This window comes from Triticum dicoccoides, chromosome 7B (assembly GCF_002162155.2).
Source record: "Triticum dicoccoides isolate Atlit2015 ecotype Zavitan chromosome 7B, WEW_v2.0, whole genome shotgun sequence".
Taxonomy (NCBI): domain Eukaryota; kingdom Viridiplantae; phylum Streptophyta; class Magnoliopsida; order Poales; family Poaceae; genus Triticum; species Triticum dicoccoides.
In genome coordinates this window covers 748,430,771-748,446,115 of record NC_041393.1, presented here as the reverse complement: position 1 = coordinate 748,446,115, position 15,345 = coordinate 748,430,771, and the positions used below count along the sequence as shown (strand labels likewise).

The 15,345-nt window shown below is 47.2% G+C and overlaps 1 protein-coding gene, 2 long non-coding RNA genes and 1 other non-coding gene across 5 annotated transcripts; 2 read left to right on the top strand and 2 right to left on the bottom strand.

Moving 5' to 3' along the window:
• Positions 1-1,525: 1,525 nt before the first annotated feature.
• On the top strand, positions 1,526-11,983 carry LOC119337250. 2 transcript variants are annotated; one of them, XR_005163112.1, is made up of 5 exons: positions 1,526-1,819; positions 1,924-2,012; positions 3,473-3,759; positions 11,246-11,495; positions 11,583-11,983. It is a non-coding gene; the product is annotated as an uncharacterized LOC119337250 (long non-coding RNA). The 2 variants fall into 2 exon arrangements; XR_005163111.1 differs by lacking the exons at positions 11,246-11,495; positions 11,583-11,983 and having other exon boundaries at positions 3,473-3,806.
• On the bottom strand, positions 3,957-6,267 carry LOC119337251. The gene is made up of 3 exons (XR_005163113.1): positions 4,643-6,267; positions 4,320-4,414; positions 3,957-4,222 (listed from the first exon to the last, which is right to left on the bottom strand). It is a non-coding gene; the product is annotated as an uncharacterized LOC119337251 (long non-coding RNA).
• On the top strand, positions 6,815-11,003 carry LOC119337249 (glycosyltransferase family 92 protein Os08g0121900-like). Its single transcript, XM_037609368.1, has one exon. It carries the CDS (start codon positions 9,052-9,054, stop codon positions 10,786-10,788), a length of 1,737 nt encoding a protein of 578 aa, XP_037465265.1. The 5' UTR covers positions 6,815-9,051; the 3' UTR covers positions 10,789-11,003.
• Positions 11,984-14,624: 2,641 nt separating the features above from the next.
• Positions 14,625-14,707, bottom strand: TRNAL-CAA. The gene has a single exon. It is a non-coding gene; the product is annotated as a tRNA-Leu (tRNA).
• Between the last annotated feature and the right edge of the window lie 638 nt (positions 14,708-15,345).

Below are 15,345 nucleotides of genomic sequence, written 5' to 3'. Positions count from 1 at the left end.
TCAGAAATACAAGTACATGTGCTCTTGATGCTCTATTTGTCAAACAAAATTAGCAAGATTTAGATGATTTGGCCCTTTCTAACATCATATAACATGTTTGGCCCCCTTTATATTGAGTTTCTGGCTCCGCCACTGGTGGGGCCGGGGCGGTGGTCCGAGTCCGACGGCACGCACACGCGCCACCATGTGGATAGTAGTAGTTGTAGCCACGACTAGTACTCTACTAGCTTTTCCCCGCGCGGCGGCACGCCGCGCCCATCCATACGGCACAGATACAACTTTTTTATGTACTAATATAACTGGTTCCTACACTAATTCATGCGCCACATGAATTAACACGCTATCTGACTTTTTTGAATGTTTGGTAACTCGTCCCAAGAGTTGATTCGTTGCAAAGTAGTTCATACAAGAAAAGGGTATGTCTATTTGGTACATGCATAAATGATGTACAATAGATAGTGATAGTGGATATTGGATGCAGAATGGCGAAGCTCTTGTTCTCTTGTTAGATTTGAGATATTGATCCTCAAGCTGTGTTTGTCTCTGTGATGTAGTGGTAGAGAGATGAGGCTAGTTCTTATGCTATTGTTCTTGATGGTTTGTTCCCTGTAAACACAATCTTGAAGTTGTTGCTGGATGCACGGCCTACCTCTCAACGATTCTAAATCATGACCTGACTCTCGAAGATTGCAAAATATCTTGAAATTGGAGACAAACCGTTTTGAGAATCCTTGTCACCTTGATTTCTCCCGCTGAAGATTAAGTGCACACAATAGCTACTTATTTGTTTAATAAGGTTGTAAACCTTGACGCATGTATCTTTATTTCTTTTCAAACTAAGTGGTCAAATTGAAGGTTCTTTTTTTGCTCGACCGCTACAATGGTTTCGGTGTAGTAGAGGAGCGAAAGATAAGTAGTACCGAAGTGGAGAAGTCAACAGATCCATACGCTTTCGTAAAAAAAACAGATCCTTACGCTGGATACATAGTTGACTGGTACAATAAGTTTTAATTAATCAAAACAAACATAAGTTAAGGAGGGAGGAAAAAATAATTAGCATGTGAGTCACTTCAAACAAATTGAGACTAGATAGAGCAAAATACGCTGAATTAACTAAGCAATCTACAAGAAAATCAAGGAGTTGAGTAACCTTTGTGGATGATTGTGAGAGTGCTTGGTGTATGGATTAGTCCTAGTCAATTGCAAGCAGTTGACTGCCTTGTGGCCCAATTTGAACATGGGCCAAACCGACAATAAAAGAAAGTTAGAATTATCTTATTTTTCAAAGAAAATTGGTTATTTGTCACTTTCAACATGGGGCTTCGCAGAATTGTCACCATCAAGATTTGCTTGAAAAAATGCCGTCCAATTCATGTTCACTTTCATTACCATGCAATTTCTCCTTTTTCCATTACTTTCCCTACTTCTTTTCCATTTTCTAGGCACCTGAAAGGACCAAAGTGCCCCTGATCCTATCTAACCTTATCTGATGCGTGTGGACTGGTTGGATAAGGATTGCTCTCAGGCTACCTCGCTCTTGCCGTCACGGGTTGCTTGTCGTCGAACCTCATCGCTACCAGCGCAAGCCACCACAGCTCTCCGCCCTAGCTTGCCCACGCCTGTGCGAGCAACCGTAGCTCCCCGAAGGTTCTCACCCACGCTGATACCCGAGCGAGCCACTGCGACTCGCCGCCGGTTCTCGTCCACGTCTGCAGGCGCCGGCGCAGTTCTTCCTTGCCTCACGGATGCCTGCGCTAGATACCGCAGCTCGCTGCGGGTTCTCCCCCACGCCTGCGCGCGATAGCGCAGCTCTCTGCGGGTGCTTGCCATCCCCGCGGCTCATTGGCACAGCTCGCCTTCCCCTGCTAGAGAAGTGTTCTAGTGGTGAGGGTTGTGCTGAATAGAAGATGATGCCTTGTGCAGGTCCTGAACAAGTGGCGTGACGGCAGCAGCGGCCGGAGGAAGAGATGGATGCGTGTGTAGGTCCTGAAGATGTTGAATGCAAGCAACATGTAAGTCACGTTTGTTGTAATCTTTTGCTTGATTATGGATTGCGATTTGGAAATTACATGAAGAATAGCATGTCACATTTAGTTTCACAGCCAGGATCAAATGAGCGACAATATGACAAATGAGTAATATTGCAAATTTCAGTCCATAAGCTACTTGCTGCAATCTGTTTTGTTGCACTTGTTGTAGCTTATTCAAAGGCAGCAATGGAATTGTAGGTAGAAGTGGCACACGTATGTAGCCCTCCGTACATTGGCAAGGGACACTTCAACCATGATTCATACATGAATCTGAATTCACATCTCCTCCAAAAAAGTAAGGAGTTCACATAATGATTTCATAAATAAAACTAAAATGAGTTCACAACGCCAAATATATATGAGCTCCCGATTAATATAAGCTCACGGCTCAGAGCAATTGAAGAAACTGAGTTCAAATAGAAGAAAACTACTTGATGAAATAAGTCTGGAACTCACTGACAGGAACTTGATTTATGTTTAATAATATGGCACGGCTGTGTGCATCATTTGATGTAGAGTCCGGGGTAATCCCCTTTTCAGAAATAAAGTAAGTATAAAATAAATTTCATAGAGACCAATCATCCAATTTGTAGCTTTCTCTTTGATGTAAGCTTCTTTGCTGGATATGTGGGGTTTGGAATGAAAATAATGTTAGACTGTCCAATAAGTGGTATGTGATAGTAGGCCTTCTCTGTGTCAACGGGCAATATTAAACTCATCTTTGTCTAGGGGGACAGTTCAGTAACTTAGAGACGTACTAAACATTTTTCTCCTCAGAAAAGAAATTCCCCACTCCACAAACAGTTCTTCTTCTTCCAGGTTGGTGCATTGATGGAGTCAATACACTGGTACAACCCCAGCATGGAAGATACAAATTACTTCATATTTCTTATTGTAATTTTAGTGGTGACTTCCGGGCAAAGCCAGGCGGCTGCCTAACATTGTGGGGTCGATTAACATCTGCCACTGAGTCGCTGGATCTACCTATTATTACTTTCAATCCAGTAGTAGAGCACCCTAACTCATTCAGCTCAGTAAGCATCCTTTGTTCCCTTTCTTTTGGTTGTTTGAATCATTTGATTCCACTTTGTTTCCATCACAGAGAAAAATTACCACCAATTAAATCGACCCGTGGTGATAATATATGTGATCAATTTATGTTTGTCATTCTCGTGTTCTTGTACTATTAACATCCATCATTTGTTTTTGGGATAAAGAAATGTAACTGCTCTATATATATTTTTCTGTCATTTAGTCTAATTGTTTAGCATCTGTTGCAATGAGTGACAGAGTTTTCTATTTAATTAAATAGCTAACTTTTTTTCCTGATAGACCGCAATGTTATCTCTGCTGAGATTATTTGAGCACATTGTTTCTTGTTATCCAAAAAAGATTACCACCATGGCTATACAGTAATAAAATGAATTTATTCATTGTTGCAGAGAGAACTGTCCAACACTACTTTCTTGTCAATTTTTGCATGTCCAGCCTTCTCGGAAGATGGCATTAGGCAGTTTACTTTCTGATGGAGACCACTTCTGATGCTACCTAGATTGGCCGATCTACTTTTTTCATCAGCGACACTACTATCCATTTCATGAGGAAGCACTCGGCTAGATTGGCCGATCTACTTTTTTCATCAGCGACACTACTATCCATTTCATGAGGAAGCACTCGGCATATCTGTTGTAGGATCACAATGTTCAGCCTGGCTTCTATCTTGTATCTGGTATGTAATACATTTTTCATTGGTGCAAAACTGCAAATTTATCCGAATTGTGCTGCTAAAATAAAGTTCTTATTATGAGTTACCTATAATCATCAGGCGATGCTTATATAATTGTTTTGACAGTAAGACTCATGGCACAGAATAGATCTAATACTTCTGCCTGGAAAAGAAGCAATAGAGAAAATTAATTTGCTAGATTTGAAAGCACAACCCGGTATTTTAGTGTTTAGTGAATTGATAGCATCATCACAAACACCATACAAACAGAGGAATTTTGTCTAATTAGCTAATAACAACATACATGAACAGATACATCGGGTGAAGTATGTGTGCATCACCCATCTGTGTAATACTAATCGCAAGTACCAAAATAAGTTATCTTAGTTTTGTACAGAAAGCCCAACTGATGAAGCTAGCATAACTTCCAAAAGTCATTCTTGACAGGAACTTCCGTACTACTAACCTGAAAAAATGAAAATGGAAAAATATTAATAAAATTCAGAAACAAACAAATAAGCAAAAGAGAAGTTTTCTTGAACCAGATTTTTTCTTCTAATTACCAACAGAGAATTGATTATGTCCTTGTTAAACCCAACTGGTGAAGCAAGCATAACTTCCAAAAGCCAGTCTTGGCAGGAACTCCTGAATCACTAACCTGAAAAAAAGCATATCCATATAGAGATGAGAGCTAAAAAAAGCTCATCCACGGGTTGAACACTCGAGACTTTAGTTGTGCCTAACTATAAATAATAAATTGTGGTTGCTACATATAGGAGTGTTTTCTTCTATTTGTTTTCACATCAAAATCACCTTCTTACTTGTCGTCGCTAATTTAAAAATGGAAAATATCAACCAAGATATAAGAGCAGTTACAGTAATCCACCTGATCTTGTCCACGGGATCAATTTTTGGGAAATGCATATGCATCTCATGCCCAGAGATGAAGGTTCTCCTGACATTGTCATGATAGTACATGTCCCAGGCTCCCAGCAGTGGTACTGGTATCCTATGATCTGTCCTCGTCAATGGTAATGGGGATAAAACATGGAAAGCCCTTTCAGTGGGAGGGGATGGCAAGGGCCAGCACGGTGCCCACTCTGCAGCCCTTGGCACCGGCCGTCGCCTTCCCTTCCGGTAGGCTGGCGATGGTTCCGTAAAGGAACGGAAGTGAATCGGCATGCGTTGTGTGCTGGAGCGGGGCTCCGCCACAACCTAGAAGGCGGCGACAGCCATGGAGTTGCTAGTTGCTACAGGTGGTCGGCTGCTGCGAGTGGCCTGAACCGGCGAGACGAAATCGAGGGTGCTCGCGGGAGAGGATGGGGAGAGGAAAACAAACTTGGTTGGGCCAGCGGGGACCGCTGGGTGTCATCGCCGTTGTGAATTCGGCCGCCGCCACGCCATATGGGCTCGATCCGGCCTCTGCGCCATGATTGGAGCGCCTGGCTGGGAGGAGGTGGGCGCAGAAGTGGAAGAGAGAGCTACGCCGACCGGCGCTAGGAAGGGGACGGCCTAGCTGGTGAGAGCTCCGGCGATGCATCGGCCATCAATGAAGTCGGGAACGATGGGTTTTGCGTCGCCGAGAATCTGGGAGACTTGCGCAGTGAACTCAAGGGGAGGGGACAAGAGCTTTTTATAAACGACCATGGCGGTGGAGCGGCGACATGCTGTTGAGCGGTGGGTGGTGGAGGTGGAGCAACCACGGGATGCTTCGCGAGCCTTTGACAGAGAGGGACACACGGAGAAAATTGAGAGGGAGAAACGGGAGTCTATGCAATAACCGCATCACCATAAATCGGCCCAGGCCAGTCAACACACACATGCAAGAAACAAATCCAAATCAAACAGACTGCCCCGGATCATTAGGAAATCGCTGAAGCCACCCCAAGTGCACACACAAAAATGCGAATCAGTTAACAAAATTTACATCAAAAATCTAAAGTCACAATGAATTTGTACACCCCTGTAACCCAAATTAATACACGTGTCGGCAGCCCACAGCTTCTCAAGTTGCTTTCACCCAAGTGGTGAAACGTGAAGGCAAAAACTTGGTTAGATATAGTGGTTTTGGTATCTGGCCAGTGGAACATTCCCATTCCTTTCCTCTACCAATTTCCTTACTTTCTTAGCAATTAACCATGTGATGCAAAACGCATGGCCCCCTAGATTAATCGAGCGAGATCTGCATCAGATTACAATATTCAGATTTGGTATGTCAACGCGGCGTCCATCGCGGGTCTGAAGCACGTAGCCACCGGGCGGCAACCATAGGCAGCCAGCTAGAAAGGTAACGACGGACCCTTCTTCTCTAAGCTAACAGAAGAGAACTCTAATCAACTCCAACCGCTTCACCTCGGTGGCTCAGCCTCGGTCTACGTACCGTCCCAGACCCGCCAGCGTGCCTGACCGGTTACTATATTTTCCTCCTTCTGAGAGTGCATGACCCGTTAACGTTGTCACCCGAGAACCGCACGATCGATCAATCGGAGCCGCCTCGTCGGCCGTCGATCTATTCTGTCCGACGCCGGTCATGTGACGGGGACTGTGATAGCGTGTTGTGTCACAAGCTTGATCGTCGCCCAGCCTGACCGATTGGACACAAGCTTGAATCATGGCAACCGATCGATCGATCGTCCTGTGATCGACGCAACGTCTACAGGCCGGCACGTCGCGCTCAGGCCATGGATCGGCCAAGCTCGATTGGGCGGCGGACATGGCGCCAAGTAGTAGTAACATCTATCTATCCGAACGAAACTTCCCGGCCTCATATGTACAGCCGTGCCACTTGGGCATGTCAATTGCCAGCACAGTACATGCGCATGGACGACAGCCGCGGCCGACAAGGAAGAATTGACCGCCCAATTTTCTCGACCGGGCAAAAGACGCAAGGTCATATCCCTCGAGATAATACCGTCCATCGTCCTCGTCGCGCGAAGAAATGTGACAAACCACGTCGTTCTCACCACACCAATTCGCATATATACGGGACGGGACGGGTGTGCACCGTTGCTTTCCACCGGGCCGTCGACGTCGCCCGTTTCAATTTGCCTGCCCGGCCGTGTGCCCGTGTAGACAGGCAACCAACACGGGGCTGCAATCATGCATGCATCGGTTCATGCGTATGGATACTCGTTCCACAAAAAGGATTTTGCATTTAGGTTCTCTGACCATTCCGGCCGTTCCGACGACTAGTCGTAAACTCGTAATGGCTACTTGGTGTGTGATCATGAGGAGCAGGAAAGTTCCTAGAAATGTCCTCGGCCCCTTTTTCGGGAGTAATCCAGCATCGCCATCTCAGCAAGTTGTCAGAACGGCAATTCTATGATACGATGCTATGAGACATTATGACCCAGACTAGCCCCTCTGATTCTACGATTCTGATGAGTAGAATCTAGGTTTCCACTATAGTTGGGTTTTTTTACGTTTTGTGATCCTATCATTGAAGCTCCGATCCGATTCTAAATCATGGTTTTGACTACGCGTGACCTTGCGCATGCCGATGGCATGCTAATGTTGCCGCCGCTAGGGTTCTGCATCGCCGATGGACGAGAAAGTAACATCTATGCAGTCATCCAACAAGTGACGACGACGTCAACGTTGGGTCAATCACACTAGACATTTGCCCGAGTCAATGGAATAACCAAATTGGCGCCATTGCGCCGAAGCACCACCGGCCCAACGGAACACATGGTCAAACTTCTCGTGCATCCATAGATGAAAAGGAAAATCTACCTACCTGATCTCGTCAGTGGGTTCAACGGTGCAAACACGGCCGATGGCGAAGAATGGGTGGGAAGTGACCATATTGAGCACCACCACCAACACGTCGAAAGGACCAAAGTGATGCGAAATGAAGGCCTACCTGTCTGCCCTCACTTGCCACTGGATCTATCGACGCACGCACCATCAAAGCCAAGGGAGCCATTATTAAACACCTCCATGACCACTCTCGAAAGGGCCAAAGCAATGAACAAATGAAGATCTACCCAATGCGCCAAGATGGGGTAAAGTAAAAGCAGCCACCAGTAAATCATGGCCTCTTGTACAACTCAGCGACCGAGTCGAAGACGTGCCGATGGAGCATGGGTGAGTGTGAGATGACCAAAATATTTGCATCAAGCCAAAACAAGATAGTCGGAATCGTCGGATTTGGAGCCCCGATGGTAGGATTGCAAATCATGTAATCTTTACTGATGCAATCGTGCAAATGGAGATTACACTAAGCAGAATTGTAGAACCGAAGTAGTCGGTTTGAATCATAGAGTCGTAAAATAATGCAATAAAATTCTGATTCAAACTACTTCAACCCCGAGCCAAAATTAAATTGATAGGTGATTAATTAAGCAACTCTAGTATATTCTCAATATATCGGTGATGGGAGCAACCTTATTGTTGTTACTTTTAGGACACCCTTAATTGGCGAACGTTTGTCAGGGAGGGTGGTATTTGCGAACGATTGCCTGGAGTCGTAGTTGTGAGTGAGTGGGGAGAGTTGGCAGTTTCAACAAGCGACATGATAGTTCTTCCCGAGAAGGCAATTTTTGTTTCAAACTACCGTCGTTTGATCTCGTTTTATAACTAGAACTGCCAGCAAAGATGGTTCGCTTGACAGCCCTTAACAGCGAACGTTCGCTCGGTACAATTACCATAGTTTTGATGTTACATCTTTTGTGGAGAGTCACTCAAAGACATGTGTTAGTGCACTATCTTATACTCTAAATGGTGTGAGTGATCCAAGAACCAATCCCCAGGCGACAAAGCCAACATCTAGATGAGTTGAGAATGATTGAAACGAGGAAGAAGAGTTCAAGAGGCAGCTTGTAAATTTAAAAAGCACTCCCCTAGTCACACAAATTGATTTTTTTTTATTCAGCCCGTAAAAAGGTATGCAGTGAAAACAACCTTTTTTTTAGGGCAAAGTTTGTTAATAGATAGGCAACTGCAATTTTCAAAACAGAGTGCAGTCGCGGAGGACTCTCAAAACTTGGTTGCGTTTCCTCCTTTATCTACGTCTTATCTCTTCCGTCGCCGAGTTTGTTCCTATAATTACGTCGGCTACTCGAGCTTTCCTAAACTAATCAGCCGCTTCCAACTCAAACTCGCCGCCGGACGGCGCCCTCCGGAAGAGTCAACGCCACGTATATAACCCGAGGGGAACGGCCTCTGACTGCCCGGCCGGAAGACTCCGTTGGTTTTTCGCCCTGTTGCTGCCGCGGCCGGTAGCCTGCGTGCGTGTCCGGCGATCGTCCCTTAATCTTATCCCCGCCGCCGCCGCCGCCGCCGCCGACGGGGGCCATGCAGCTGCACGCGCGCCGGCGGCACGCCGTGGCGCGGTGCCGCCTGCTGATCGCGGCCGCGGCCGTCGCCATGTCGCTCGCTGCGGTCCTCTGCCTCAGCCGCGTCGACCCCGCCGGCCTGCTCGCCGCGCCCGCGCGCGCGCTCCAGCTCGTGCCGCCTCGCCGGCTGCACGTCCGCCTCGGCGCCGTCAAAGGGACCACCGCGACCGCCACGCCCGCAGCCGGACGGAAGTCGCGGCCGCCGCCGTTGGAGACCGAGGCCGTGCTGCTGCCGGACTGGGAGGTGCTCGTCCTGCTCCGCCCCGGCGCCCAAGACGACGCTGGAGGGAACGCGACGTGCGCCTTCGGCCGCGGGGCGTCGTCCCCTGCGCGCGCGCTCGGGAAGCTGCCGGCGTCCGGGCGCCGCGCGTACCTCTGCGTCGTGCCCGTGCCGGCGCGCAGCCAGAGGCGGCTCCGCGCGCCGCGGCTCGTGATCTCCTCCTCGTCGTCGTCGAAGATTAGTACCGCCACCAGTCATGGCAAATCGCCCGAGATTCTGAGGTGGAGTGGCCGGCTGGTGTACGAGTCCGCGGTGGTCCACGGCGGCGACGTGCTCGTCTTCGCCAAGGGAGTCAACCCGCGGCAAGGCGTGAACCGGGCGGCCTCTGATGTCCGGTGCGTGTACTACCGCCGCGCGGGTGCCGGCGCCGGTGACGCCGTCGTGGCCTCGCTCCCCGCGGCCACCTCGGCGCAGCAGGTCTTCCGGTGCCCGCCTCCGCCCACGACCGCCGCATCCCAGGAGCTCCGCGTCACGCTCGCCGTCGCCGGCGAGGATCCCCTCCCGTCTCTGGCCGTGTACACCCCGCCGCGCTCTGGATCGTCAACGACGCCGGCGCCGGAGAAGAAGCTGATATGCGCCTGCACCATGGTCCGCGACGTGGCCAAGTTCCTGCCGGAGTGGGTGGTGTACCACGCGGCCGTGGGCGTGGACCGGTTCTACCTCTACGACAACGGGAGCGAGGATGACCTGGAGGACCAGGTCCACCAGCTCAACTCAGCCGGGTACAACATCTCCACCGTGACATGGCCGTGGGCCAAGGCCCAGGAGGCCGGGTTCTCCCACGGCGCTGCGGTGCTTCGAGATTCGTGCGAGTGGGTGGCATTTATCGACGTCGACGAGTTCATCTTCTCCCCAAGATGGAACCAAACGGAGACCCCGACCGAATCCATGCTCCGGTCGGTTGTATCATCAGCCGAACCAGACATTGGTCGGGTGTCAATGAGGTGCGCCGATTTCGGACCCTCGGGCCAGACCTCCAACCCGAAGGAAGGGGTCACCCAAGGATACACGTGCCGGAGGCGAGTCGAGGAGCGGCACAAGTCGTTGCTCCGGCTCGACGCGGCGGACGACTCGCTGCTCAACTCCATCCATCACTTCACGCTCCGCCCCGGGTTCCGGGTCGAGTGGAGCAAGCGGGTCCGTGTCAACCACTACAAGTACCAAGCTTGGGAGGAGTTCAAGGTCAAGTTCAGGCGCCGGGTGTCAACGTACGTGGCCGACTGGACCGACCCGGTGAACCTTCAGTCCAAGGACCGGACCCCCGGCCTCGGTTTCGAGGCCGTCGAACCGGTCGGTTGGACGCACAAGTTTTGCGAGGTGAATGATACTCTGCTCCACGACACGACCCGGAGATGGTTCGGCGTTGGGTTCGGGAACAATCTCACTAGTGTAGGACACAGCAGCAGCTCATCGTAGCTGATGCATTGCAGTGCACAAACCAAGAAGATTAGGATACAACAAACACTGATTCTTTCAAGACATAATTGTATAAACATTGTTGCGTTAGGAAGTATAGGATACGGTCCCTTTCTTGTACAAAAGGTTGCTTGATTTTGAACATATATAGTATATTCTGTTGATGGATATGTGCTTGCTTGCCATGATCTGGGCAAGGCAGGTAGTTCTTTTTCTTTTTTCTCCAGCAGGTTGCTTGGGTGGGCAGTTTATAACAGCTAATGGTCATAAGTTGCTCCAACAAGCAATTGTCAGAGACAAAAACAAAAAGGTTGCTCCACCAAGCAACTGTGTTAACAGCATATATTATTCTATACAAGATACAAAGTGTGTCCTGGTTTTCATCGCATCACGACTTCTTTTGTCTCTTTTCTTGGCAAGATTGTGGTGACTATATATATGATGTGTAATTTTGTAGGTGAAATTTAGCTACTTAGAGAGTGCATCCTTAACTTTCCGCCAAAGGACAATTCTCCGATAATTCAGAATTCTATTCCAAAAGGAAACTGCTTTTCAAAGGGCATTGAGATGCAAAGGAGAGCCTTTCAAGAGATCATTCGATCCCAAATTGTGCATATTGGTGTGTAACTTGAAGTACACAAAAAGAACAAACAAGTTGTGCTTCGGGACCGCCCATTTGCTGCTTAAAAGGGTTGAACATGTGCCAGGTAATAAGAATATAACGGCTATATGAGAACGAAAGAAAGCAACCTTTATTGACATCCACTTATGCGAACACTTATCTTCTAATGAAGGCATTGCTCGGAGTTTGCTCAGACTTGATCTTCAGGGTGAAAATCCATGATCTGACCTTTGGGTATTGGGTCCGGTGACGGCTTCACTTGTGTGTTGATTTCTTTCCGCAGGCATCACTTTTGAAGAACCTCTCTCGTAGTTTTTATGTTGTCATGAGATAGTTGGAGCCGATGTTTGTTTTTGTACATCACTGATCACTATTTTTATCGCTTTGGGATGTTTTTCCTTTTTCTTTCCACCTAGGCATAGCTTCGGTCTAGTATGACTTGGCTCTTTGCCAGCAAGATCGTGTGTGTGTGTGTGTGTGCGCGCGCACGTGCGTGTGCGTGGGCATGTGCATGCGTGTGCGTGTGAGTGTGTCGCTCATTATAATTGTATCCCTTGATGCTATATTATGAGTCAATAAAAATACCCTTTATAAAAAAACTTATGCAAACACTAAATTACTTTTATCTAATGCAGCTTCCACAACGTCCAACTATGGTGTATCAGGTAAATGTGCATCCTAGTTGCCATGCAACTCACTAGTGTCAATGAGCGCTACATCACCATGACAAGTGGGTCCATCATGTCAGAATGACGCAGATGTAGTCTAGAGAGATGAATTGTTTGCATAATCTAGTTAAAAGTGGCACAGGAAACTTGTTGGTATGCGGCAATATATATCTTGCTAAAACGGGAATTTCAAAACACAAAATAACATTGTGAAATTCACCATCACAATATTTTCACAATTTTCCTTTTTATGAAACTTCAGTACAATATTCATACGCGAATAAAGAGCATGCGCGTTAATTGGTGGTCTTAGTAGTGGTGCAATGTGATTAACTTATTTCGTAGATGTGGCACACCTGTCTTTGTCCACTAAGTTATACCAAGCTCATGTCTCAAAAAAAAAGTTATACCAAGCTCTGAGCCGATCGCGAGAAGAATCTGTGCTGTTTTGTGATGGGAGTGAAAGTATCTCTCTCAATGAAGCAAAGTCATTACTAGATAGAAAAGTACCGCACAATCACTTTGTTAATCCAGTGAGAGTGTGGTGAATGCACGCATGAACACATGCATGTGCGTGTGCGTCTGGTCAGCACAAGGCAAGCCTACGTGCAAAAGCAGAATCTGCCCATTATTTTATAGCGTCGTATAACCACCAAAACATGTATGTTGGCCAAGATAAATAACCTAAAAATACAAAGCCGTAAGTAAACGCTTTCTCACCAATATAAGATCAACGTAGTATAAAGCAATGATGAATGCAATAATGAAACAAATTCGATCTATCAATCATTAGAGCAAATAAAACTAAGCATATCTCCTCCCATCCTTCTCTATTGCTCTCCTTGGAGGAAAAGTCACACAACCAGGAGAATTCTTTAGTGTCTTACCCGCAAAAAAATAAAAATTCTTTAAGTGTCTAGTGATTTGTTTATTAGTATATCTGATTGTGTGCTGGAACTGGTAGTTAAGTAGATAAATTTAGGGTTGGAAGATGATGATTTGGGGCTAGAGCTGGCGAGGTCGTTGCCAGCGCCGACCGTTTTGGAGTCAAAGGCGTGCATGCATGTCCTCGTATTGCCGGGCTAGCTCTCACCTACCGGCACGCACATAAAACGTTCTCATTAAGAGTAACAACGATATAAGTAGTCTGCTAGTAAAGCATACTCACTCTGTAATGATCTAAACGCTCTTATATTTATTTACAAAAAGAGTATTCCATTATGCATTCATGCTTAGCTTGATTAGTACTCCCTCCGTAAAGAAATATAAAAGCATATAGATCACTATTTTAGTGATCTAAACGATGTTATATTTGTTTACGGAGGGAGTAGTACCTATTAAGCGTAACCATATTATGTATGTATGGATTATTGTTTGTATTTGCAATATGGAACATATATAATGCTATCGTGGGAAGAAGGGCGTGAAAGGTATATATGCTGATACCTCGCCTGTGCGCGTGGGCACTGCACGATGGACCACGTTTTGTTCCCTGGACGTTTTGATGCGCCAAGTTTATTCAGGTCATTCTGGATCATGTGGCACGCGCTTTTTTACTTTTCGGGTGACTGCCACACAGATCTCCAAGCATCCCTGGAGAAGACTGGTGCCACCGCCTCCACGAACCTGCACGCACGCATTGTGTGTCTTAAACTTTTTTTTAGAAAACTTTTCAATCTATTCATCATCAATCATGATAGTACAACGAATAACAGAAATAATAAAAGTTACATTCAGATCCGTAGACCACCTAGCAACGACTACAAGCACTGAAGCGAGTCGAAAGCGCGCCATCGTCATCGTCTCTCCCTTCCTGAAGCCGGGCAAAACTTGTTGTGTTAGATAGTCGAAAAGTCGTCGTGCTAAAGCCCGATAAGACCAACGCACCAGAACATCAACCGCCGTCGTTGAAGAGAAGTTTAGATCGGAAGGATCCAATCTGTAGATAAACGAACAAAAAGCGGATCCATGTGGATCCAGCGAAGACAAACGTTGACCGAATCCCGTGAGATCCGCCTGACTTGACGACTTTGTAGCGGCGTGTACCTGTGATCTCAAAGAAGAGGGAATGACATAACAGCAAGGAGAAAAGTGATTGCTTATCCCTTTGGGTCACATCTAGAGCGTATGGGCACAAGTGGACTCCCCTGATCGAAATTGCACTTGGATGGAGGAGGTGGGGGGCCTAGGATCGCCATCGTGCGAATCAAGAATAAGGGTTACCCATCTTCTGATCCACTTCATTGGTGGCAGCCTCGTTGATGGTGTAGAGGAGGGGCGGGGGTTGCGGTTCTCTCCGACGGTTTGATTGTCTGGTCGCTACTCTTAATGGATTTATGGATCTAGTCGTGTTTTCGTGTTATGTAGACGGTCTCCAAAGGTGTCTTTTCATGGAGCGGACGACATTGTTTCGTGTCTTGGTCCTTTTGACTCCTTGTACAAGGGGCGAGGTTCCGCCAACATGGGCCTTTTTCGTTAAATCGTTAAAATGGCTAAAATAAATAATATAATAAACAAAATATAGGAAAAGAACAAAAATATAAAATTGTCAGGAGTGGGGTTCGAACCCACGCCCTCAACGAGGACCTGAACTTGAATCAGGCGCCTTAGACCACTCGGCCATCCTGACTAATTTGTTTTTAATACCCACGATTAATCCACATAATCCATTTTTACGAAGCCCTTAATAAAACCGTGCGATCCAGCCGTCCATCCACCATTCACCCCACCGTATACTCACTTGATTCGCAAGTGGAGTCGTTCAAAGGAATGGCCAGCACCTAGTACTCTAGTAGACGCAGTCTATGGATGCATATCGTTGCCGCCGTGTGTGGGCTTCCTAGTAGCGACCGAGACGGTCATATACCGGCAGGCAGAAATAAGGACCGGCCGGGGACGTGGACCGGTCGATCGAAAAGCAACCGCGCGCAATACCTCTCACGTCACGTTCTAATGAAGGAGAAAATGGAAAAAGAAATTGCACACCTGTCACGTGTACTGTACATCTTTGGATTTTCCGCGGTGAAAACGACGTCCTTGTTATCAGACCGATCGACCAGCTTGTCAAAATAATCGGCTCGAAATGAAGAAAAAACTGCCACAAAAATCGACATCGAGCGACCATATGTGGCGGTGTGACGACAGTTACCGAATAGGCGTCGAGCACCGCACGCGCACAGTCGATCGATGATGTTGGCACGTATGGTGGACAGCAGATCTGAGTCCTTCAACGGTAAAGATATTGCCCGGGGAGTTGGCTCCGACCTC